Below are 26,286 nucleotides of genomic sequence, written 5' to 3'. Positions count from 1 at the left end.
CCCTTAACGTTAAACCATTCATTACATAATTAGATATAGGTCGCGGTGGTACTGCAGTCTTTTTATATTTATCAATCATTAAGGCAACATATAAAGGTAATGTTTTCAATAAGAACTTTATTTAAATGTACAATAAAAATGAACGTTTCTTTGAACCACACAGATCAAGTAGAGAAATCACATTACATGGTGGTTGTCATATTTGCCAATACCCTGACATGGCCACACACCTGGACAACCATCACCCAGCTGGGACGAGGCCAAGTGGCAGACCGAGGACCAGACGGGGTGAGGGGGTTATATCTGCATGCTGGCCTTTGAACACCTCGGGATTCCCCAGTTAGAAGAGGTAATGTGGCCTGGGACTCACCGCTTTAAGGGTTACCTCAGTGACCCAAAATGTGGATGAAGATGGATGACAACTATTGAACAGCATCTGGGGTTCAGTGTCTTGCTCAGGACACTTCGACACCAAGCCAGGAGGAGCAGAGGATCGAAGGTTCCCAAATGGCCACTCTATATCCTGAACCAATGCCGCTCTTAGAACAAAATTCTTTGCACATTATGCCTATTGATTTGAACATATTTTGAATTCACATGATTTATTAGCTTTACATCAAAAAATGAAAACAAGGGGAGGGGGGCAGTGGATTGTCAAATCCTTTGTCAGAAGAGAATTACACATCACTGAAAAATCATTCAATGAAGATAGTTTAAATGGCATGAAACAAGGAAACTCTAGAAATGTTAAATCCTGCAAGTAATTTTGATATAGTGGGGACATTTTCTTTATAGACCACTCACTGCAGGCACCTGACAAAACATAAGACTCAAGGAACAGCACAAAGGAGGAAATGGTCAAATCCATCACATACAGTAAGCTCTATGTACAAGATACAAAAAAAAAAAAAGAAAAACGAAATTGGGATCTTAGCACTACTTGTTTTCCAACAAAAATACAATTACAACCTTCCTTGTGCATCCTGGTATGCCGTTTTGTATGTTATTGAGCATTCTGGTTATAGACGTTGACAGCGACAACATTTTGATTGATACAACTGGAATGCACCTATTAAGGCATGGAGAAGAATAAACAAAAATCAATAACAAAAAAAAAACCCTGGTAAAAACAAAAACACAACCCAATTCTAAATCTTTTTTTCCCCCTACAAGCATGCACTTGAGCCTGAATCAATATCACAATGAAAACAAAAATAATAAATCCTAGAAAATACTAATGGACAGGAGAATAAAGCAATGATAGCTAACCCATACCTACCCGCTAGCATATGCCATGTATGCCAATCATTGGTATATATAATCTAGGAAATGCAAATCTTAACATGAATCAAGTGCAAACTTGTGGGAAGAACAAATAAGACAACTCAGGAAGCATGAGCAATCAAAATACTGCCTGTTACAAATAAGCATAGTAATCAAGGAAAAACTCAACAATTTTCAACAGCTGAAACAGCCTAATCCCGAGAGGCTGATCTAGACCGTGAGCGAGACCGTGAGCGGGACTTGGAGCGCGAGGCAGAACGTTTCTCAACAGACGTGGCGTGTTTGTCCTCAGCTTCTTGAGGGGAAGGGGAAGGGGAGCGGGAAGCGGACCTGGCTTCACGCTCGTCCTTGCCGTTCTCCACCGGAGACGGTGAGCGGCTACGAGACTTCTTTGGCGAGCGGCTTCGTGACTTCTTTGGCGAGCGGCTACGTGACTTCTTGTCAGCAGACTTCTCCTTGGAACGGCTGCGGGAATCACGCTCAGACTTCACCTTAGAGCGGCTCTTTGAACGCGACTTTGACTTGCGCTCTCCAGAGCGGGAACGGGATTTGCGGCTGCGGGAGCGGGATTTTGATTTGTGGCTGCGGGAGCGAGAATGAGACTTGCGGGAGCGAGACTTGCTTTCAGGGGACTTTCTTCCTGACCTGGAGCGGGAACGACGACTCCTCTTGTTGCTACGGGAACGAGATCTGCAAGGAATAGTTGAATAGAAATGTTTAACTTGCTTTAGGAGAGCAATGTTCAGATAATTCACATAATTTACTGTTAACGTTTATTGACGCCATTATATTGACTAAACTTTTAAATAAACTACACAACAAAGTCTGTAAGCTTAGCGTCTCACCCAAAAAGCTTCTAAAGTCAGTCATTTAGTCCATTTCTTTTACTGTAATATACCTGGCCATATCGGAATATGGAATTATGTTTTCCAAATTATGTTCTGAAATGATTCTTTATCACAGTAAGTGCCTTCCCGGCTAATGCCGGGATTTCAAATCAGACCACTGAGTGCGTTTCCTGACTTAAGTCGGGATATAATGTTTCCTATAGAGCTACAAAGTTTGACGTCATTTACACATCCTACCTGGTTCCTGTCCTGTCCCCCCCATATTATGAATTCCCATAGACCTTTTTCAAGTCGCATCATATAAGAAAACCTCCGTTTACTGCAATGGATTGCTGCTGAAGGAAAATGGATTTATCTCGTAATTTATCTCCAGATCGCGTTCTTGTTTAAAACAAGCCCTTCTCTACTGACCATAACAAAAGTACGGACGGCTGCGGCTGAGCAGAAGTAATCAGATTACATTTGGACCAGTGGTGCATTCAAGAAGCCTCGGAAGTAAGGTAAAAACTCAGAAAATTAATTAATACAGAATTAATTAATGGGGGGGAAGGGAAAAAAATAGATGTGTTAATGTTTACTACGAATACAAATCAATCCTGATCTCACCTGGAGCGGGATCTGGAACGGCTCCTGGAGCTTCTGCTCCGACGGCTCCTGCTGCGGGAGCGACGGCGGCTTCGAGACCTGAGACAGACAGGGAAAAGGGAAGCAATGAACAAGGATGTTAATAAAAAATACATTGAAGCCTTACTTTCAGGTGTTTACTTTGCTGACGCCATTTTAAAAGCTTCATGAGCTCTTTATGATGTCTATTATAATTAGGGATGTAAAAAAAAATCGGAAATCGACGCGTCGATCGACGCACGCTCACCGCGACTCAAAAAGTACGAGTCGAAAAATCGAAAAATATATATATTTTTTTATTTTTCAAAAGTTTTTCCCCCAAAAAAGGTTTTAATCGTTCAAAAACGTTATAAGCGTTAATGTTTTCCATATGTGAGAGGACCGTGTGTGTGTGTGTGTGTGTGTGTGTGTGTGTGTCTGTGTCGGAGACGAGTGCATGCCTGCATGTGTTGTGCATTCGCATGCATGCGGCGCTAGTCAGGTCCGCGGACTACTGGTTGAGAAACACTGGACCGGGCTGATGTGCGCGTCATAGCAGTGCGCGCTGACTTGCCTGACTATCAACTCTATGGACTGGATGCTTTTGTTTACCTCCTGCCTCTGCATGCATGCTTCATTGCTTGACACGAAAGCTCGCTTGTTAATGGCAGCGTCGCCGTCGTGTGCGATGATCGCAACATACACGTTAATGCGACACACCCGTTGACTCGGTCGGGGAGAGAGCGAGTCAGACACTGCTCCACATTTGATACACTAGCCTGGGGTGCGCTAGCCTGAGCGACCCCACTACGTTCCATGGACGTTGTAACTCCGCTTCTAGTCTCTAAAGAACAGACTCCATGCTATTATATAGGGCTTTGGTGCAAGTTCTGATGGGTGCAGCTGCATACGTTGTGTTGCTTTAAGTAATTCGCCGTTGTGCTCTCCTCTCAGCTGCTGCTTAGCGAAAAAAAAGTGAAAAAAGTCGATCGACGCGTCGATTTTCGGCCGCGACGCGTCGATTCGCCAATAATGCGTCGATTAACATCCCTAATTATAATAATCTAAACTTTAAGTAGATTTGTTTATTAGCCACCTACTGACTTTATACTACTTTTGGCCTTATACTATCGCATTACTGTTGCGGCCTTCAACTCACCTGGATCGGCTGCCGGAGTATGATTTCCGTCGGCGAGAACGGTCCTCCACCAGACGTATCTTTCTACCATTGATGTCTGTGCCGTCCAGCTTGTCAATAGCCCGCTTCAAGTCCGACTGGGAGCGAAACTCGATTACGCCCTCGTTGGTGCGCTCCTTATGGGCATCTGCATAGGTCACCTCTCCTGCCTGGCGCATGAAGTCCTGGAATGGCAGAATATTTGGTTGGTTTACATGCCAACAGGAACACCAAAGTAAAAATAGGATTTATGGTGTACAAAAATGGTCTAACCATAACCGCACCCCTATAAAAAAATTAACAATCTACCAGCAGATTAGTGTTGCTCAATTTACCAATTGCTATCATAACGTTATAGGATAGACCCGCATTGTCTTATTGGCTCCCTGGCAGGCATAGTTCTACTGAGGTTAAGGTTAGGTTTAGGCATAGTTGCAAAAACAATAACTGTCAATGACGGCAGTTCTCTCTAGAAAAGCGGTGATATCCATATGCACGCACCTGGTAAATGCGTATCTGACAAATCCATAAATATACTGCCCCAATATAAGTTTCTTCAAATTGCACTAAGTATTACTTTCATAGAATGACTGATGTCGAGCTGATCATCTAGTTGGTGTATTAATTGGCTGTGCCATTAGGCACACCATAATTAATCCTTTAGGAATGTAAAATCTTAAACGCATTCCTCTTTACTCTCAGTTTATATAACATTTATCAGACCATAGTTGTGATTTTTGCATTGGCTATTAAAAAAATAGCAGACATGCATGCACATTGCACATCACTTCACACTGTACATTTGCTATTTTTGAACATTTTTTAAAAATCTTGAAAATTTGAGAATTACTGATTTAGAAAGTATTAATAGAATCGAACTCAGGTCATAAATCTTCATTGTATCACACAGTACATTTGTTGTCTGTGCAGTCTCATCATGCCATGATGTTGTCAGTGTGTTCCCAGTTCCCACTGAGGAAGAAATGATATGGCTGCATATATATAACCTTTATATTCCACGACAGTGACGACAGATTGGTAGTTTTGGTGCAGTGCAAAACCACAGAGACTGATACTGTTGTATCGTTTAGTGGTGTCCAATCATGTGCAATTGAGCAAAGTGTATGCAGGTTTTTATTCCAGCCCATCTAATTAATTACCCCCCTTCTTTCTGGTTGAAGGTATGCTAATTAGCAAGGCCAGCTCAGAGTCGATGGCTGAATGAAAGCATACACTCTTCCAAGGCCCACCACTGCATGTATAAGCTACAGTACATGGTAAATCAAATGACCGTCCAAAATGCTCACCTTCAGGTCCTGCCAGCTGCAGCGGCTTGATAGGTTCTCCACAATGAGCCGGTACTCTGTACGAACCGGAGGCCCGTACTTATCCCTGCCAGTGCCAGCGCGGCTTCCGCTTCGGTCTCTACTGTAACCACCTTTAAACAGAACAGGAAATGGAGACTGTCAGATGGGAAACAAAGACAAAACGGCTGTTTCTCTCTCAAACTGACACAAAAAGATCAGCCTGATTGATTCATTGTGAGCCAGTGACTAGTAGCCAGATAGTCCAAGTTGACCAAAAAGATTGGATCTTGTGAGAAAAAATAAAACAAGACCCTGTGTTTCCATTTTCAACAATAAGACAAACCTTCAGTAAAGTGATCTAACCAAAGCCACTGCTTGGGCTCTTAAAAGTTTGTACAGGTCAGCGCTTGGAAGTTGTTCACTGCCGCAAAGAACACCACTGCATCCGTTTCCAGCAACACAAAGCCTTGTCTGACTCGAGCATAAGACACCGGTGATGCTTTTAGCTGCATTAAAAAAAATGGACAGTGATGTTCTTGCCAGACCTTTGAACCCTGAAAAACAGATGAAATGGTGGGGCATCCACATATGTTGCTGTCCACAACAACGGTCAGTCAAATTAAAGAAAAACAAGTCAACCGCAATAGATAAAATCTTTTGTACCATCTGACCAATATCAATCATGTTCAATTTCTTTCCCCCCCGTGTTCACTAAATTAAAATCCTCTAACATTTCTTGCGCCAGAAAAGATCTTTACTATTGTTGCGGCACTTTTTTGCTGTCAACATAGAAACCAATGGCAATCCTCACCATCACCCCTGGTCTATTGGCAAAAGGTTGCTGTCATCATGGCTTCCGGTTAGGTCAGCCAAGGATCAAGAGGGGGCAAAGGTAGGTGACACACACATTGTAAGGTGAAAGCCAAGGCCAAACGGGACAGGCAGTCATCTTTAGCCAGTCATCTTTAGCCTCAATGGACTCTCAGCCTCAGCCCGCAACTGGACTCTTTCAAATTGAAACATCAAGGACTTTTGTTAATGTTGAATATATAAAGATATATAAATATAAAGATGTAAAATAATTGTCAAAACTTAAATATAACATGTACATTTGGAAAAGAAAAAAAATCTAGACTAGAATCTGCAAGCTAAATGAGATGAAAAATGAGTGTTTGCAATAAACATACTCAAGGGCAAACACGCAAGAGATGAGGCCATGATGAGCTTTCCAAAAAAGGAGGAAAAACCAAAAGGAAATGGATACAGCATTGACCAAATATTGCATATTACATAAGGCTTTGTAGGGCCAGACATAAAGTCTACTAGTGTTCACTTGTTAGAGGCTGGACCTCAGACAAGAGCTCTTTAGGCTAAATATAAAAATATAAATATATATTAAAAAAGTTAGTCTTGACTTTGCTAAACCACAAGTGAACTTCGCTTGGTTAGAATCATTACATAACATTCAACATAGAGCACTGGCTGTACTAAAGGTTATTACGTAATAGGCTTGCGTAACTACTGCCATTTGCATGCAGATCTGGTCAAGTAAAAAAAAAAAAACTTAATGTTTAAGAGCTAATCCTCAACTAGCATAAAATAGACATTTGATTCCGCACCTGCAAATTAGATAGTCAACAAAATGGTAAATCCAGTGTCTCTAAAGAACGGAGAGTTGTGTTGTGTGTTGAAATCTCTCTCAACGGGGAGGGAGTGTTTTTTCATGCAAATAAAGCCCTTTGAACTGAACCGAGTGTGTTGGAATATACTGCACTTACCACTACTGCGACCACCACCACCGCCACCGCCGCCGCCGCCGTAGCCCCCACCACCACCACCACCGTAGCTATCCCGGTCTCGTCGCGGTCCACGGGCATGTTCCACGATCACCCGCTCCCCACACAGCTCCTTCCCGTTCAGTTCATACACGGCATCGTCGGCATCTCGGTTATCCTCGAACTCCACGAATCCGTACCTACAGATGAACATAATTGAATTAGGGGAAAACACAACTATTACGTATTTAAAATTGGCGTTCGTTGTTCAACTCATTGGTTCTCAAAGTGGGGTCCGGGGACCCCCAGAGGTCCTTGTTGGGAGTTCCATGGGGTCCCCAGCTAAATGATAGTTAGAAACCAAATTGACCCTTATGGGTATGTAACTCAGTGTAAAGTACGTTCAGAGTTAAATTAACATTGATTTTACAATTATAAATGGGGGGACTCAGAGTCATCCAATACCGAGCACGCCATACCCTAACACGCCGCCATTGGAAAGAACATAAGGCGCCATATTGGCCGTGCGTGCACTGTTCACTGGCAGCAAGTGAAAGTTAATTTCAAGAATGATATCCCTATATATATCGCTGAATGACATATAGATGCTTTTAAACAATGACAGAGTGAAAAAACAACATATAATCCGAGATTTTGGGATACTCAGTCTTTCCGAGGGTTAGCAGTTAGCGCTGTTAGTTAGCATGGCCGGGCTAACGTTAAGCTAACCCGCGTTTTCAACATTGGTTGCACAAACGAAAAGAAACTCACCCATTTTTTAAGTCAATTTCCGCGACCTTTCCATATCCACCGAAAAACCTCTGGATGTCTTTTTCACGGACATGGTAGCTCAGTCGTCCAATGTAAATGCGAGGCATGGTTATTCGTTTGTTTCCTCCAACACGACTTGTTCAGTTCACTGGCGACCTGCTGCTGTAAGCAGATATATCTATGGTTGTGAGCGTAAAGAGGAGGAAGCATAGGGAAGTCACCACACTCACTCACTTCCGCTCTTCCAATCTCTTTAAAAAATAAAAGCACGTACAGTCGTGGGAAAAGTACTAACATTTTGTACTTTAGTAAAAGTAATGTACTAAATGTAGAAATACTCAATGAAATAAAATGTACTTGAGTAAAAGTACAAAAGTGTTATCAAAATGTACTTGTCTTTAAGTACCAAAAGTAAAAGTGCTCAGTGTGCAGAATTTCCCATTTCAAGTTTTCAAATGTACAAACATCTTTTGAAATCATCATCATTGTAATAATAATCAAAATCTACAAAGTAACTAGTAAGTGTTCAAATAAATGTAGTGCATTGAAAGTAGAATATTTGGATCTGAGATGTAGTGGAGTAGAAGTGCAGGTATTTTACGTCTTTAAACAAAAGTCTTAAAAACAAAATACACATTGTATAACGTATAACCAGAGTTGTACAGTCATCAATCTGAATGAAAGAGAACAATGATAGGAGGGAGCAAGTTGAATATTTTATTTTTTTGTAAAAACCAGGTTTAAAATGATTTCAAGATCTTTTCAACCATATGCACCAATTCAACAAGACCCAGTTTAATTTAGAGATTCACTCAAACAAATATGCATCCATTTCAGATTAGAAAAGGTTTTAGGATATTTTCAATAGTACACAACAGTGTTATTTTCATGACAGTAATGATTTTTGTCAATGTATTCAAATTATGACTTTTAATTTCAAAATGTAACTCTTCACTTCCCACCTTGCTTGTGGTGTAAATATTCTGGATCCCAGTTGAAATAAACAACCCTATTAGGACATCTGCTTTGAGGTACCAGTTCACAATAAGTTGATATCTAAGGGAAGCGTGTTGAGATTACCTAGGCAACCAGTTTCACATGACAAAACCTCTTATTGGGCACTTTATTTTCAGTCTCACATCCGGATTCCACTTAGGTAGAATGAGTGGATCTAAACTGCAGGAACCAAAGAAAAAGAACACTTGCTCATCAATGCCATTTACAAACTCTAAACACGCAGCAAATTTCCTATCTATTTCTCACACACAAGCTCACTGTCAGAGTCCATGTTTGGATAGTTCTATAAACCCTTGTAAAGAGTCTCTTGGGCAACTAACAACAGTTGACAACTCTCCCCACTGTGTATACTGTAACCTTGTGTCTTTCTGATACATCTCGTTATGAGCTAGGGTAGAGGAAGCTTTATGGGACCTAGTGTCATTAACCTACCAGAGAACAAGCAGCATGCTACCCATGGATTCATTATCGGGAGAAAACAGTGATAAAGACAAATGAGTGATTAAAGCCTAAGTTAAACTGGGTTGCCCATTTGCCTCACCCAGAAAAAAGCACATCTATAAGCTCATAACTATTGTGAGCTAACTATAGGCTATTTATTGTGTGAGACATCAGTGCACAACAAAGTATAAATCAGGCGTTAAGGCCAAGATGTTATGGTCAATGGAGCAAATAAACTCTCTGGTTGTAGTTCACCTGAGCAAGAGTACACTATACAGAGGGATCTCTTTAAAGCTACAATCTGCAAATTATTTTGATGAATAAAATATCATTTTAACCAATCTGTTATAGCATGTTTAATCTAACTAGCACATCTGCAGTGATTGTTATTTTAACCAATTCAAATCCCGGGTGATAACATTAAACTTACAGATTGCAGCTTTAAATGACTTATTCAAAACACATCCAACTGGTTTGATATGTGGTGCTTGTTCAACGGAGAGGGGGGGAAATAAGGAATCAAATAATGTTAATTCAGGATTCCCAGGGGGGGAGAATCAAGGAGAACAGCAAATTAAAAAGAAAGAAAAAAAAGAAAGGGAAAAAGAAAAAAATAATAATAAGAGAGCTGGGTTTGTAAGCGAGACCACAAAATGCTCCAATGTGAATTGTACATAAAACACATCATCTGTCTGTGGCCCTGCCTGTGAACACCTCTTAACCCCTTCATATATTCTACAAACCACTCAACTTTAGCCTCTCACACACACTCCTTTGCATGGTTGGGCTGAATCATCGCTTATCAACAGCCAAACCTCCAACTGTCCAATACAGAAAGTCCAGTTATAAATCACGAGGGGGCGTCTAGCCACCCCGCCCCAAGTCATCCTCCCAAGGAGAGAGAGGGGGGAGCCAGCCCCGGGTAGGTGACCTCTTAGTTGGCTTTGGCGCGGAGCTGTGCCCTCTTGCCCGTGACAGCCTGGAATCCGGTCTTGATGCTAGCGACCGAGCAGCGGGAGTGGCAGGTCTCACATTGTAGGAAGTAGAGACGAGTGTCCTTTTGGAGGATGGTGTCTGGAGAGCGGCAAGTGTGACACGTCACATATTCCTCTGTTGGGGGGAGTGATGGGAAAATATAATTAATGTCAGAATAAGATCAATGGAAATCTTTTTTTCTTATCCACATGTGGAAATTCTACACACAATCCATTTGTGAACAAACAGTGCAAGATATACAGTATACGGGTAACAAGCTCCCGCTACATATTCGTTGAATATAAAGCTCGACTCCACTTAAAAACTCAATGTATAATTCCTGGCCATGACGACAAAGATATTGTCAACTTAGTATGACAGTATTACTAATATATTACAAAGAATTATATACCAAAATGTAAAAACATAATAAACTAGATCTGAGAAACCCAATCATTTTTATACACCTAACGTCTTAGAGTAAATGGTGACAAATAGGTCTCACTTACTGATATATCTTCTCAATACGTTTTCTATCTGTTTCTGCTGAAATCTGCCTTTAATCACAAGCTGATTATTTCCATCTATGGAACCACTGGTGAAGGGAAAGAAATGTTAAGCAAACATAACATCAACAGTTTCAACACATACAAAATTAAATAATTGAAAAAGTTTAAGTACTTAAACCAGATGTCAATTTGAATTTTTATTGGTACGATTAATAGATGAGTAAGTTTCACACACAAAATAAACATAATTAAAGAGAATGTGGTAGAACTAATGAGTGGAAATGTACTTTATATCGTTACAAAAAGATGGTCAAAAGTACTCAAGAGCAATAGAATAAAAGTGAACAGATGTTCCTCTCCTTGTTATGATATAAAACATTTAAATATGAATTGACTAACAGATGGATAAATGTGTAAATTTATTATCCTATTAAATTAAATTAAGTATATATAGTAAATAACAGGTATTACCTTGTACCCAACTCAGCCAAGAGGAAAGCCAGGAGATGCTTTGGCTGACGATGCAACCTGTAATAAAAATTAATTTAAAATGACAATCAGGAGGATATTTCATTTGTTTTCTGAAAAAGCTTTCTTGTAAAAAAAAAAAAAAATGGTGAAATGCTTGAGAGCCATCACTGGATTGGAGAGGGATTTGGTTGTTAGTATATATTTATATTGGTTATGATGATCAGAAGGCCATATGGGCTCTTTAACAGTAACCACACAGCACGCAACTGTTTCTTGTTCTAGTAGTTACAGTACGTGAGCTTCAGTTCTCTAGGGTGGAAACGGGATAACCACACCCCAAACCCATTTGTGAAGCTTGTGATTGGCTGAACCGGAGGTAGGGAGCGCTCTATTGTGGTCACTCACCTAAACCTAACCTCAGTAAAACTAACACCGGTGAATGCTAACCTGGTGAAATGCTAACCTGCCGACGCTGGTGAGTAGCTAACCTGCCAATGCTGGTGAATGCTAAGATGGTGCGCCTTCGTCATCTCCACCGAAAACAAGCGCTCTATCCCGTTTCCACCCTACAGAACATAAATTGGCTTACGGTACTAGAGAAGTCCACATAAGAGCTAGTTTTGTACTTTTACTTGATTTTCAAGAAAAAGTAATCTTGCTTCTACTTATGCAGCAGAGCCATACCTCTATGGGCAGGAGGGCAAGCTTCCGCCTAGCGTGCGTCACACAAACAGAAGTTGGTAAGCCAATCAGAGGTCTTTTCGTAAACCAGGGTGCGTTCGATTAAAGGAACAGAGCCCTCTGGTCGTTCGTTTATTCGAACGCACCCTAGATTCTGACAAGTCCCGAAAAAGACGCGCTGCGATTGGCCAGTAGTCACTTTCACTGGCAGCATGCCTTCCACCCTCTCGTCTTTTTACAGGTGAACTGCAGCGGCGAATGAGTTATCTTGATTTTTATATCTATGGGTACAGGCAATGTAAAGGAGGCTGAACAGGAAAATGGAGGCGACTTACAGTTTGCAAATGTCTGTGAAGTTTACAAAGGACGTTTTCTTGGTACCCACTCGCACCACCTGAGGAGGCTTCATCACAAACTTCCTCTTTTCTCCAGCCACCATGTCTGGATTCTTCTCCCTCATGATGTTGAAGACTCGGTTGAGCAGCTGAGTGGAGGAATAGCAGACAGTCATCATCAAAATAAATATAGATTGACAGATTCATTCTTGACATCTTGATCAGGATTTGTATGTATTGCCTAAGTGTACTCAATGAAAACAGTAGTTGTTGAGGAAAGAAGATGAGAGCTTATGCGTTTTTGCAGGTGTGTATGTTTATGTTAGCTCTCCTACCTCATCATATGAGTAGTCTCTCTCAGTACCAGCCCAGGCTGGTCCTATGGAGGAGCTAAATGAGATTCCATCATTGTTTTTCCCCTCGTCATCCTCAAGAGCTGCCAACATATTGTACAACACATCATTACACACACAAATTCAGGGAGCACGCCACAACAAAACGCACAAGTACAATAGAACGTGTATTGCCGTTGAGATACATAACCACATGAAAGTACTACAGGAAGAATACAGAGAACATAAATAAAATCAATACAACTAACAGCAAAAGACAGAGGGACGGCACTCAGAGCCTCCTGTCTATATCCTTGTTCATATTCATAAAACATACTTTCAAAACTGGACTTAACATACAGTACACAGATTCTAACTCTTTTTTAAAGTCATTGGTCCTCACCGTCATCCTTCTCTAGCAACTCTCCCTCCTCAAAGTCTACTTTCTTTGGCTTCTTCTTCTTGGCTGGGAGCATAAGATCAAGATCGTCCTCCTCCATAACCTCTGTAATCGGCTCACTTTCAATCTTCAGCTCCTGGTTTCACATGGAACAAAAGAGTGAGAGAACAATCAGAAAATGGAATTACTCCGAGCCAACCCAGTAACAAAAAGGAAATCAGATTTGGACTGACACCAATATATAAACGCGTTCATGACATATCCAAACATAGGCTGCTGCTTTAATCGTCAAGGTTTATCAGAAGGTGTTGAAGCCTGTTCATCCGAGCTAGACAAAATGATAAATGAACAAGCTTGTCTCTCAAAAATGTGGACGCAAGTAACATGGACCACTGGGAGTAGTCAAAAGTGGTGACATAGAGATACTTACTGTAACACAGCATGGTCGGTCATTTTTGTTAACTTTTTCTTTCTTTATACTGAATTCAAATGGCCTTTAATAATGTGTTTATCTTGCTTAATGTCAGTGATTTATGCTTGATGCCGCTCTCGTACACCCGTGAGTGATCCCAGGACTGGTTACACATCTCCATTCAGAAGATTGACTTCCATTATTCTAAATGGAGGTGTCACCTAAACCTAACCTAAACCCTAACCTCAGTGGGGGTATTTCTGAATGGGGATGTTTCTAAGTGGGGGTGTTTCTGAATGGAAGCACTGAGCTTCTCTGGTCAGAAACTTAAGTACAGTGAAACCACGCCCCGTTGATACAAACCTATATGAAACAAAACGTTAATATTAATTAGATAAACCATCTCACGCCAAAAATAATGATACACAGTGAGCAAATATGTAATGAGTGGCGCCAAATATTTATTTTCTACACAGAAACTGGAAGAAAATATACAAAATAGCTACAGAGACATCAGAAAGCTCTGAATCCACAAGCATATGGGCAAATTGAACCATATCATTGCTCTCTATCACAAGTGACTATAATATATATTTATAGAAAAGGTGATTTGGGGTTTCATGACTCTTTAAGAGTAAACATTTGTGAACTGAGAATTTTGTAGCTGAGTTACAAAATTGGTCTTTACAGTTACACTGAGGATTTTACATTGTACCAATTTGATTGGTGAAGCAGAAAAGAGACCACAACTGAAGTGAACTGACCTTAATTCCCTCCTCAACTTCATTATCAAACACTTTCTTCGGTTTCTTCTTTTTTTTCTTCTGGTTGAAGAAGTTCAAGTCATCCAGATCATCAGATTGTTCTACGGAGATAAAACAATAAAGCATTTATTACTTGACTCATAGTTTTTCCACATTTGAGATTGTTGTATACATTTACATAATACATCTTAATTTCGAGTGCTGTGCCCCAGTTTCAGATTGTGCAACTGTGCAACTTTTCAATCATGTCGATAATACTCCATCTAGCAGATGTCAAAGCTCTAACTTTCTTTTAATGGTTATGAATACGAATATTTTGGCTTATCACCCAACTCTAGTGGTTAATTTCATTTGAAATTCAGGAGGCGTTCAAGCAGGCGTTATTGAGAAGGAGTGCTTAGTTCAAAACTCCCAACACTTCGAAAAATAATCACCTGCACGGAATTTCTTGACAAAGTAGCTCATAACATGTCTACGGTGTTTTTTTTTTCTTTTTTAAAGAAACACTTTGCAGCTGTGCGGAAGGTTGAATTATTTTCTTTCTATCTGCAATGTTGGTTTAACATTGTTTAATACAATCAGATAGAAGTTTCTGTTTGGATTCATGAGCTGTCAATGGTTGGTGTCACAACTCTAGATTTATTTTTTAATATTTTTAATCTAGAGTTGCAAGTTGTGGCTACCCTTTTACCTTTCTTCTTTCCTTCATCCTCATCTAGATCCAGCTCCTTGTCTTCTCCTCCCTCTGGTTCCACCTCCTTCGCCTCCATCTCCTTGGCCTCCTCTCCTCCGACCCCCTCTCCTCCTTCCTCATCCAGCATGAAGGGCTTCTTCTTCTTCTTCTTTTTCTTGGTCATGTTGGGGTCGAAAATCATCTAAAAGTAAATGAGAAATGCAACCGGTTAATATTGACATGGCTGACAAGACATATGGCACCCGAGTATGTCACAATTTAGCAAGGTAAAAAACATACTGCTCAAAAGCATTCGGACAGCTGTAGGACTTCACTATGAACAATTAAACGCAATAAGACAATATAACACAGCTGCCGGTGGAACACATCAAAAGGCCGGGCAGCTAACCAACGTTAGCATAAATTAGCTTGACATATATATTTCAATAATCATTGTTGGTGACACGGAAGATTGATGTGTCAGTGAATACAAATTAACAACACATATTTAGAAGTGAAGCGTGCAAGTGAAACATGTGTAGGTTTTCTACAGTCTACAGTTGTGTGCTGCCGTTCGAGGTGGATGGTTCATTGTAACCATGTGGAGAGGAGTGGAGCAACGGACTCAGAGCTGAGCAGGAGGCCCAAAGTCATTCCATCAACCATCATGTCTTAAATTACATCTTATCGCCGGCAACTGAGGTATTGAGCGATAGGCAGAAATTATTAGATAGTCTCCGATAGCTTACCTCGTCTCCTGACATGTTTGCGGACTGTAAATTGCCTGGAATCTGTTAGGTTTTATCCTTCCAACAGTCTCACTCACTGCGCCCAAAAGATGTCTTGCATCAGCGCTGGACTCGCAGTACGCATGACAACTCGTTACGTCAGCACTGCGCGACGCTTGGTCGCAGGCGTGGAAAAAGTACTCAACATTATCAGTTACAAGCATACTCTATGGTTACAAGTAAAAGTCCAGAATTCAACATGTACTTGAGTAAAAGTTCAACAATATTGGTGTCAAAATGTACTTTAAGTAGCCTAGTACCAAAGGTAGAAAGTAGATGGGAAAAATGGTTAATCATAAATGAAAAAAGGAGAGATGTAAATATGAAGGTATAGGCCTATAATGTGAACCCCTATTGTACTTTTTCTTTTTGGTTTAATTGTATTTGTTTGTTATATAAAAGTGCAATCTGCAATAAAGACAAAGTTCTTAAAAAAATAAAAATAAATGTCCCATTTCAACTAAAGTATTCAAATGTTTAAAAATCTTGAAAATAGCAGATCTACACACTCACAATGCGTCGAATCGCAAGACATGAGCTTGTAGATTGGCTATTTTCAAATGGCATAAATGTATAGGCTGAAGTGGTTAATGTATGTTTTGTAATAATCAAAGTTCTTGTAACTAAAGTTTTCAAAAAATGTAGTGGAGAAAAGGTACAATATTTGGATCTGAGATGTAGAAATTAAAGTACAGAAAGTTCCATGCAACAAAATGTCAAGAGATATTGATCTCTTTGCTGCAGTGACCGGCTGTGTTGCTGCTTTGAATATGAAACCATAACATGGAAACTGTCATAGGTGAGTGATGGCAGAGAGGAAGAGTCACAAGACAATGATCGCTGTCCTGCCAAAATATCAGATATGGACCGATCCTGGTTGCACAGTGGACATACAAAGCTGTTTTAATGGGTATCCACGTGATAGATGATAGATATTCTTATGAGCCAGGGTACTGGGTGATAAGGCTACTGTACATGGAAAAAAATATATAATAATCATTGTGCTTAACTGACAGTCCATCACATTAGAGCTATGGGCAAGTTACAAAGATACCAAACAATTTCCAACGTGGGTCCTAAGAGATACTATTGTATGCAAATAAAATACACAATAATTATATCACATTAAAATACCAGAAGAACATCGCCTCCACCACAGTAAAAGAATTGAGAGCTTTAATGATTTTTCCAAATAATATTCTCATCTGGATAAATAAAACATAGAAATGCAAACATGCTTGCCCATCCTTGTGTTACATGTTTTTCTATGTAAAAAATGTACAACATGTTTCTCAAAAAGTAAATTCGATTCCTCAAATTCAAAACTCTGATATTGTAGTATCTTCATCTTACATAAACCACCGCCAACCTTGATGAAATCAATGTGTGTCAAGTGTTTTTCTTTTTTGTACAATTTAAATTGAAAAATAAAAATCCATATGAAACAAAACAAAACACCCAGACAGACAACAGGATGCAGGGGTAATATAGTCTCTCCGTAACTAGCCGTGCGGTGTGTGAGAACTGTGTTATGTCCTGTTGCTGCATGCGTCACACAACATGAACAAAACCCTTCAATGTCAGCAAAAATAGAAAATAAAAAGAACATTTGGGGTATATTTACACCAAATAACAAGAACCACTGGTGAGGATGTTTGTTGGGGTTTAGGGATAGAAGCTGACAAAAGTAGCACAGGAGGCAGGGAAATGGGGATGAAGCCTGAAACAAAACACAATAAATTCTGGAAACTCTGTTTTACATCTTAAGTGTTTATAGCTTCTTATCCATCTTGTGCATGCTCAGTTGGCATCCCATTTTCAGGATCAATTAACAAAACAGTGAGGAGTATTATCATCGTTAATATTATTATTATTGAAACATCGAGCTAGTTCAGTGCCAAGTAAATATACCGTATATGTCAGATACAGTCCCTTCAGGGCTTCAATTCCTATGACATTCTTCTGGCATTCGGTGATGTGAGCCAACAACATGTCTATAGACAACCTAGACAATAGTCTAGCTGTAATTCAATTGTCAAACCATGGAAACCACATTATGTTCATCAACCATAACATAAATATGATTTCTGTGGCTAGCACGATAGCTGATGTCTGACGCCTGGGCCATGGAGTGTTACTGTTGTATTGTAATCAAGGGTACAAACTTGAAGTAATTTTATCAAGCTACATTTGTAGCTTTGAAAAATAACCATGACATACTCTCATGAGCACTGGGTGTGTCTGTTCTCTGGATTTGGGTTGCCAAGGGGAGGGAAAGGTATAACTCTACAGCATTTTTGCCACTTTTTGTAGTGTTACAAGATGATCAGCTCTCCTCAAGACACACAAAACAACCACACTCAATATCCCATAAGTCCATTCATTCCAACAATGTCTTCTTTTTTTCTCTGTAAGTGAAGAATGTGTCTACATGGCCTCCATTGCCCAGCGCTGTAGATCCTCCATGTCGTCCTCTTCCTCGTCTTTCTTGGCTGTGGGGCAACAAAATGTTTTGTGAGCCATTTCAATAAATTGTCAGATTGCATAATATTTGCCACAAAGAACACTTCTTCAAGCTCACAATGCAATATTACACACTGTTAGCTTGGCAACTTCATGCAATCAAGTATAAATTGCGTAATGTGAGCGATTTCAGTACATTGTCAGGTTGCATATTAATACCATTCGTAATGTTGGGTCCTACTGAATTGGACATTTTGACCCTTGGTCAATATCCGTTTGTTCAGTCTGAACTAGCCTGTTTGATCTACTGTACTTGTATGTTATGGTGCAATCCATATGACAAGAAATAAGTGATAATAAAATTAAGCATGTCAAAATGTCTTTATACTAAGAAATAACCAATTGATGGTCCCTTCAAACCTAACGCTTTACCCACCCTCATAAGGACAAAAACCTGGAGGAGGTGCTTATTAGTTGGGGACAATAACATGAGGCAGGGTGTGAACAATATGGGGATTGTTCATGACACAGAGAATACATCTTGTGGATAAATACAAAGTAAGTAAGTAAGTAATCTAATAAAAACATAAAAATGTGACGGATAGTGAACTTCAACACATAAATAACAGGGAAGAGTGGCTTAAAATTGGTATCAGGCAGCAAAGAGCAATGGGTATCTACAGTATATCCCCATTCTCCCCTGGGAGATGGATTGCTGAGGTGGAGCGCAACACATACCATCAGCTCCCATCAGCTTTCACCAGCACTTCCCGCAATACTTTTTTTTAATTCAACCTTTATTATACAGGTGAAATACAAGGGAGCCCTGTTTAGTGCCATGCTACTCATACGCTGAGTCGGCAGTGAACGGGATCAAACGTCGGACCTTGCGTTACAAAGGCGAGTGCTCTACCGACTGAGCAACCCAGAAACAAAATACACAAATAAATAGATTTCTGTTGCTCGTTTTGGCATGCATCAGGGGCAGATGGTCATGAATAAAAATTGTGAATTGTTTTTTTTTATTTTTTTTTCTAAATTTTTATCCCACAATTTTGTAACCCATTTTTTCACCCAGTGCCAATTGCCTATGTAATCCTGGGCTCTGCTCTCCCTCTGCCAACCTGGGGAGGCAACGGACTGACCTCATGCTTCCTTCTATGCATGAGGAGTCCAAGTTGCTACTTTTCACCTGACAGTGGAGATTTTCCCTGGTTTGGACGTAGCGCGTGGAAGGAACACGTTATTCCAACCAGTTCCTTTCCCCTCCATCAGGCGCCCCGGCTGGCCAGGGGGAGGCATTATTGAGACCAGGATTACGTGCATGTTTTTGTGAGGGTATCAACCCTAGGAGACACGGGGAGAACATGCAAACTCCACACAGAAAGGCCCCATCGCCAACCCCACCTAGGGTGTGGGCGCTGATGACGCGGAGGAGGAACACGCCGCCAGTGCCCACAGCGTCCCCCGGCGGGAATCGAACCCAGGACCTTCTAGCTGTGAGGCGAAGCGCTAACCACTGCGCCACCGTGCCCCGTGAAAAATAAAAATTGTGAATTGTGATAAGAAAGGTTTCTTCAAAGTTGTGTGAAAGATTATATCCCAAAAAAAAAGAAAAAAAAAACATTTTTGTTAATAAAAAAAGTTACACAGTATGATTTTAATTAAATGTTAAATAATAATAATAATGTTTCTCACCAGGTCTGGCAGGTAAGGTGGTGGAAGGCACATTGGGCAGTGGGACATTCTCCGTCCCACCAATCTCCAGCAGGTTCTTGTCCAGCTCTTCCTGTTCCAACTCATCCAACTCAGCCAACAGCTCATCCTGCGGACCACACAGCACACCACTTATAAGTCATTCCCTATTACTACCTTTAGTATGTATTCATGCTGTTTGACATTATGGTAGAGGGGTAAAAATAAGAAAGAAAGACAGGATGAAATGTGACACAGTCACTAAGTCAATGACTCCTTCCTTCATCCACATCTAAATCCTTGGTTCACTTTGTTTTATTGTTTTTTACCTTACAATTTGCTATTAATTGACTGTTGTCGTTTTATCTTATTATTGTAAAGCACTTTATAACTATGTTTTGAAAAGCATTTTCTAAATAAAGTTTATTATTATGATGAGTCACTAGGTCTGAACCTACAGTATGTATACAGTATGTGTATGGCACACCCTACAATGCCAATGTATTTTTGTCCTGGTCTAATTAATAGCTACAGTATAAGACATCATGATCTACATTTCTTTTTTTATTATTATTTTTGTTATTAAAACCCTTTTTTTTTTTACAAGGGATCATATGATATTTTAGAATGTAATTAGAGAAAAGAAAAAATGCTTTCTATCGTTTTAGCGATTTTAAAAATGTTGATTTCAGTGGTTAGGGTTTATGCGTACTAGTGACCACATTTTTGCCCATTCCCAAGATGCACCACAATCTTTCATGGGCTGATGTGACTTATGGGGGCTAGTAGTGGTACTGTAAATAGCAATAAAGAAATCGCCTGCTTATTGTGTCTAAAAAGACATATTTAGGCACTTGTACGCATGCCCCCACCCACTGAAATCAAGATCTCTAAAACCACTAAAACGATAGAAAGCAGTAAATTAAAACATTTTTCTTTTCTCTTGTTACAATCTAAAATATGAACCCTAAAAAAACTAAGTTGTCCTTCAAAATACAAACATTCTATCTATAGTATACAGTACATTGTATGTAAAGTTAAGGTAAAACCCCATCTAGGGCGTTATTACCAGACCATCATTTACAAAAGGAGGTTCATTGTGGTACAGAGGTTGAACTGTGAGTAATCATGCACTCTAGTAAACATAACAGGGCCTGGTAAGTTGACTCACCTGCTAAACAGGTGAATCCTCATACCCTCTTTTGTATTGCATTCACTGATCACATGACTCTTAGAGGCAAAGTTAGATATATCATCACTAGGTTTAATCTGGTCCAAATATTTTATTGGGAACTACCCATTCAAAACGACTACATTTAATTCTACCTACTTTAATGACTGGCAACTTATCCTATCATGTTAGTGCAATATCATCCAGGGATAACTGCATTCCATCATTCCTGTGGCTCTCTGAATGAGTGCATTCAAAACAGAGGTTGAAGCGGTGGCTAGGTCACCTCATCCAAGGACAATATTTAGACAGATATTCAAAGTGGGAGTAGGAATGAGGTGTGGGATTATGATAATTCCACTGAAGTGAGATTTGTTTCACCCTCTTGGCTCTCTAAACAATTTCAGTGGCACCTCCAACCTTTGTTGTAATAACTAGTTATGACCGTATAAAAACAAAAACACAGCCCTGAAAAGGTTTTCCTACCTCGTCGAATTCCTCTCCGAAGCCCACGGGTTTTGAGATGGCATCAGAGATTTCCTGAGCAAGCTCCTGTTGCTCGGTTATGTCCTGCATGAGGTCATCGACCTTGTCAATATCCCTGAAACAAACACCAGCACGGGAGGTTAAAGACTTTTATATTTTTATAAATTATACTAACAAAACCAAGAAGAACCAAGTCAAGCCAAGTCGTGATGCGACATATTGTTAGCTTGAAGATCAGTTCTTTGACAAAACCACATGGCAGGAGTATAAATTAAGCTTAATGTCACTGTACATTATATATATCTATAGCAATTCTGGATTTTTTTCGCCACCCCATAATGATATTGCAACATTTTAGTTATCACGGTATCAGAATAACGACAATATTGCAACATTGTTAGAAATAAATTAAAACACATTTCAAATGCAATCACATTATTATAATATAATACAACTGTGCGAAGCAAATTCTGACATTTAACACTCGTGCAATCATTTGACTGATTCCAATTACCTTCAACCTGATGTGTTGTCTATTAGTGTGGTATTACTGGAAAAATACTTCAATTCTAGTTTTTCTTGTAAAAAATATATATACAGTATCCTGATATATCCTGTCAAAATGCCTTAGAGAAGGGACACACACATTATGATCTCTGTTGAAAAAACCTTAAACCCTAATCTCTAATGAAATATAAGGAGTAACAGCCCAAAGCAGCAAGGAACTGTTATTCACAGTGTCTACAGCTGATGGACAGATACAAAGAAATCCAATACAGAATTTCAGAATAAATCACTTAGCTAACAAATTAATCGATCATTCATGCAAGTAACCGCATCCATGATAATGATGGGAAACACTTTTCTTTCTTACATGTTTTCATGGGCAGACTTCATGGCCTTGGCAGCAAAGCCCATGTTCTTAAGCACTTCAGTGTTGGTGTTGGCATTCTCCAGTGCCTCCCTCTGGAACTCGATGGTGGACAGCGTTCCATCGATCTGGCTCAGCTGCTTCTCATACCTCTTCTTTCTTTTCAAGGCCTGCAGAGCCGCTGGAGGGCAACAAGACACAAACAACATGAACGAATGGATAGTTGAATGGTATGGCTGGGCAATTAACCAAAAATATATCAAACCGATATTTAGAACGAATAACCATCTTATAACCTAATAATCGAGAAGAACGTATTTAAACATCATCATCAATCATAGATTGTTTAAATTCAACTAAAATGATTATTCTGATTAACCACTTAACCCTGTGTAATACTTTGTTGTACAATGGTGCTGTACAAAAATGAAAATAGCTGATCTACAAAATATTGCTGAAAATAATAATAATAATAATCATCATCAATCACATAATCTATCCCTAAAAAAGACACATGGAGAGAGCCAGCTAGCTACTGTAGATCGTTAAAGGGAGACAGTCAAACAAGTAGCTGGACAGATATAGATTAAATGTTTGATTGAATGGTGAGGAGAGTTGCAAATAACTGCCGGCGAACTAATAAGCAAATAAAGATGGTGTGACAGGGATTTAGTCTTCAGAGTGGGAGAAATAGCTCACAGCAAACTGAGCAAAGGACAAGTCAGAGCTAAGACATTTTCTGAGACAGGAGAGGCCAGTGTGTTGTCATGACAACCTGAGCTGGTCGAACATTCTGTGTGATGCAAAATGCTTTTATTTGAGACCAGAGCAATAATAATTCTGGTCTAACTTTGTATCCTTCCAGTTTGGAAAAGGGAAACTTCCTAGTTCACTGTTATAACGGAAAAGTGGTCTGTTTTTACATTTGTTTGTTTGTTCAGACACAATTCAGAGCCACCAGGTGGATTTGATGCTAGGCCAGCTAAGGGGACGGCTACATTCGAGTGAATAGTCTGCAGGTGGAGGTTTTAACTGCTCAATGAGTTCACAATAAAAGTGAGGGGAATTTAATTGTATTCCAACAATGGTGGAGTGACATAACATGAACAGATATGTTCAACATATACATATACATGCAGTAATAGATAGATAATTGATGAACTGATAACAACATCAGGAAATAGAAACTTGTGATGCCATGATCATGTGACCATGACATAGTTAAAGGTCTATCATGGAAACTTTGTGGTTGTCTGCTAGTGAGATACTATGAGTCACTCTGTTGAACTTTGAGGCTGGGGAAGGAAATACCCAGTCAATGTACACAAGATAGGTTAGGTTATACACACTACCAAAGCCATGTTGTACAAAATACAAGATAAAGGGGTGGGAAGGTCTTTTAATGTCTAATTGATGGCCTTTTCTATGTGTTTTACTTCTTACTTTTAAGTTGATAACTAATGCCAACTAATAACAGCAATATTGTGTCATTTAACCACTATAGCACATGCTTTTATAATTAAACTTTCCAGGTTAAGTCAGAACGTTACACTGGTCTCAAGTCATTATTGTCATCACCCCGTGAACAACTTCTCAATTCTAACAGCTGGCTGTCGAAAAAGCCTTGTTCTAATGTTACAAACAAGAAATAACCTGTGTGATTAATTCTGTGTAACATATCACATTTCTGTATTCAGATATGTCGCAAAGTTATCAAGTTAACACGAAAAGCCTCACTCAAACGGTTATAATATGTAGTGTAATTTGAGCTTAACAACGGCGACCACCCGGGTCTCGGGTGGTCCAACAGCCGGTAAACATCGAGCCTCAGAAGGGAGACAGTCTCACGGTCACTCGGTGTGAAAGCTAGCATCTAGTTAGCATGTTAATGCTAAATGACAGATCGAGTTCAGAGTTGTCTGGTACCTTACACTAGTATGTGCGTTATTAATTGGTTGTTGGCGAAATGTTGGATGTGTGAAATATATCTCACCTCGTTTGTTTTTTGTGCCGTTCTTCTTTGCGGTGAGCAGTTCCTGGTCAATCTTTTTCTCTAGAAATTCCTGTTTCTTCGTTAGCATCTCCTCTGTCTCCCGGAGTTTCTGGATGGCTTCTTGTGGACTCGGTCCCTTTCCTCCTTTTCCTCCCCCACCAAACATCTTAGTAAACAAAGACATTCTGAGGCTACAACACTAAAACGTACAAAACCTTAGGAAATACGCGTGGAAAATCGAACTATAGCTACTAAGCTACTCTGACACTTCGCCCTGGCCCGAATTGTTGTTTTTTCTACTTCCTGGATAAGGCCTGATGACGCAATGTTGTTTGTTGGGTGGGCGTTGTTCGTGGCTGATTTGTCGCCCCCTGTTGGACAAATAACCATAGAACACTGTTTCCCAATCAGTTGGTCGGGACCCAATTGTGGGTCGCGGACACATTTTTATGGGTCCCTTTATTTTTTGTTTCCTACAATTTGTTTTTATTTCAAAACATTTTCAATAAACATTCCCCCCAAAAGCTAAGCTTTTCATGAATAAAAATAAATAATAAAACATATTTTTCTAAGACATTTAATAAATAAATAAAAGAAAAATCTAAGAAATTCAAAATTTAGAAAACAAATGTCTAAGAAGTAGTGTAAATAGCTGAAAGCGACGTGTTGAGACCTTGTAGATCTGCTGTTTTCACTAGTTTGGGTCCCGGGAAAACTTCTTATTTCTCTAGTGGGTCTTGAGCTAAAGGTTTTGGGAACCATTGCCATAGAATGGTCTGACTTTCAGTAATATGAAAGCCTATATGCGCCATCAGATGAATATGACAAATGACATATTGCAATTTTAGTGGCTTTAACTGAAATGTAATAATTTTTACAGACTGCTGAAAGAAAAAGAAAAAGTAAACTTTCCACAACAAGTAGTTGGGGGTTTATGTATTTTAATTCTTTATGATGCTACAGGATCCATAATGGTTGCTTTATCTTCTTTTGACTACATTTTGTTAATAACGTTGCTCGTTATGTTTTGAATTCCATTTTATTTTTTATGTACATACAAAACAGTATCCAATTAATTTGTGGTTACATTGTGTGCCTGCATGTGTGTTCTGAAGCTGCTTATTTTTTACGTAGTGTATATTCACAAGTCAGTCCTCCTCCTTGACAACTATTGCCACCAACATCTCCAATCCCCCATGCTCCCTCAGGAAACAAAACAAAATACTTCAGAACAGAGTTGGTTGCTCAGATGGCCATTTCATAGCCAAGGCGGCAACACACTACAGTACCATCTTTGCTCTAAAATAAGCCCAAAAAAAGACAGGAAAACAAATGTAATAAAATAAAACAAAGAGGGAGAACACACTGATAAACCAGACACGAGATGGTCCCTTTTTCAGAAGACGGTAATCTTTTGTTTTGCTTATATAAGTTTCAAAACACAACAGATGAGAGCAGAATAAATCCAGATCATTTCATGCAGTAAGCTCAGTGGACATTTGAATATAGTGCATTTGTATATTATGAACAACAAAAATATAGTGGATATGTAAAAATAAAAAAGAACTGCTATAATGCACTGGAACACAAACAGTATAATACTCTATGGGCAGAAGAAAAAAAACGAGGTGGCCAAAACTAGTGTTATATACACTGTAAAGTCATATACTGTTAAATGTTCAAGTTGGTTTTGCATAAAAAGTCCACTGTTTTAAGATGAGGGGTTTTTAACGTTTATTTTTTTAAACTGGTGCCATTTCTTTAGTCAACCTGAGGAAGTAAATATCAACAGTCTGAAAATTGCAGCTTAATATTAATCTAATTTAAACTAGTTCACTGTGCAGCACACAAGTAAAAATTTCAATGACTGTATTGAACAGAAAAACGAACTCAACCAACAAAAGACTTTTGTAATCAGGGCTGAACTTTACAGATGTTCGAAGATTTTATTTTTAGGTAACACCCCATTTTCTTCTGATGTGTACAGGAAATCTGTTTGGTAACATGATTTGTATAACGTTAACCATTCCCTTAATTCTCTATC

The 26,286-nt window shown here is 39.5% G+C and overlaps 3 protein-coding genes across 3 annotated transcripts; all 3 read right to left on the bottom strand.

Annotated features, from left to right (window-relative positions):
- Positions 1 to 154: 154 nt before the first annotated feature.
- On the bottom strand, positions 155 to 7,932 carry LOC308290601 (uncharacterized protein). The gene is made up of 6 exons (XM_080732505.1): positions 7,766 to 7,932; positions 6,998 to 7,194; positions 5,220 to 5,350; positions 3,895 to 4,097; positions 2,739 to 2,816; positions 155 to 1,974 (listed from the first exon to the last, which is right to left on the bottom strand). The coding sequence occupies exons 1-6, from the start codon at positions 7,870 to 7,872 to the stop codon at positions 1,476 to 1,478; spliced, it is 1,215 nt and encodes a 404-aa protein (XP_080588631.1). The 5' UTR covers positions 7,873 to 7,932; the 3' UTR covers positions 155 to 1,475.
- Positions 7,933 to 8,474: 542 nt separating this feature from the next.
- On the bottom strand, positions 8,475 to 15,639 carry eif2s2 (eukaryotic translation initiation factor 2, subunit 2 beta). The gene is made up of 9 exons (XM_080733182.1): positions 15,525 to 15,639; positions 14,794 to 14,977; positions 14,103 to 14,203; positions 12,930 to 13,062; positions 12,530 to 12,630; positions 12,195 to 12,343; positions 11,179 to 11,235; positions 10,708 to 10,793; positions 8,475 to 10,333 (listed from the first exon to the last, which is right to left on the bottom strand). Exons 1-9 carry the CDS (start codon positions 15,537 to 15,539, stop codon positions 10,158 to 10,160), a joined length of 1,002 nt encoding a protein of 333 aa, XP_080589308.1. The 5' UTR covers positions 15,540 to 15,639; the 3' UTR covers positions 8,475 to 10,157.
- A 1,103-nt stretch (positions 15,640 to 16,742) lies between these two features.
- Positions 16,743 to 24,542, bottom strand: LOC308291581 (charged multivesicular body protein 4b). Its single transcript, XM_080733630.1, has 5 exons — positions 24,243 to 24,542; positions 22,253 to 22,430; positions 21,379 to 21,493; positions 19,725 to 19,851; positions 16,743 to 18,055 (listed from the first exon to the last, which is right to left on the bottom strand). Exons 1-5 carry the CDS (start codon positions 24,424 to 24,426, stop codon positions 17,991 to 17,993), a joined length of 669 nt encoding a protein of 222 aa, XP_080589756.1. The 5' UTR covers positions 24,427 to 24,542; the 3' UTR covers positions 16,743 to 17,990.
- Between the last annotated feature and the right edge of the window lie 1,744 nt (positions 24,543 to 26,286).

Source organism: Nannobrachium achirus (assembly GCF_963921795.1).
Source record: "Nannobrachium achirus genome assembly, chromosome: 9".
In the NCBI taxonomy this organism is placed as follows: Eukaryota; Metazoa; Chordata; class Actinopteri; order Myctophiformes; family Myctophidae; genus Nannobrachium; species Nannobrachium achirus.
The sequence above is the reverse complement of the archived record's forward strand: the minus strand, read 5'-3'. Positions and strand labels throughout refer to the sequence as shown.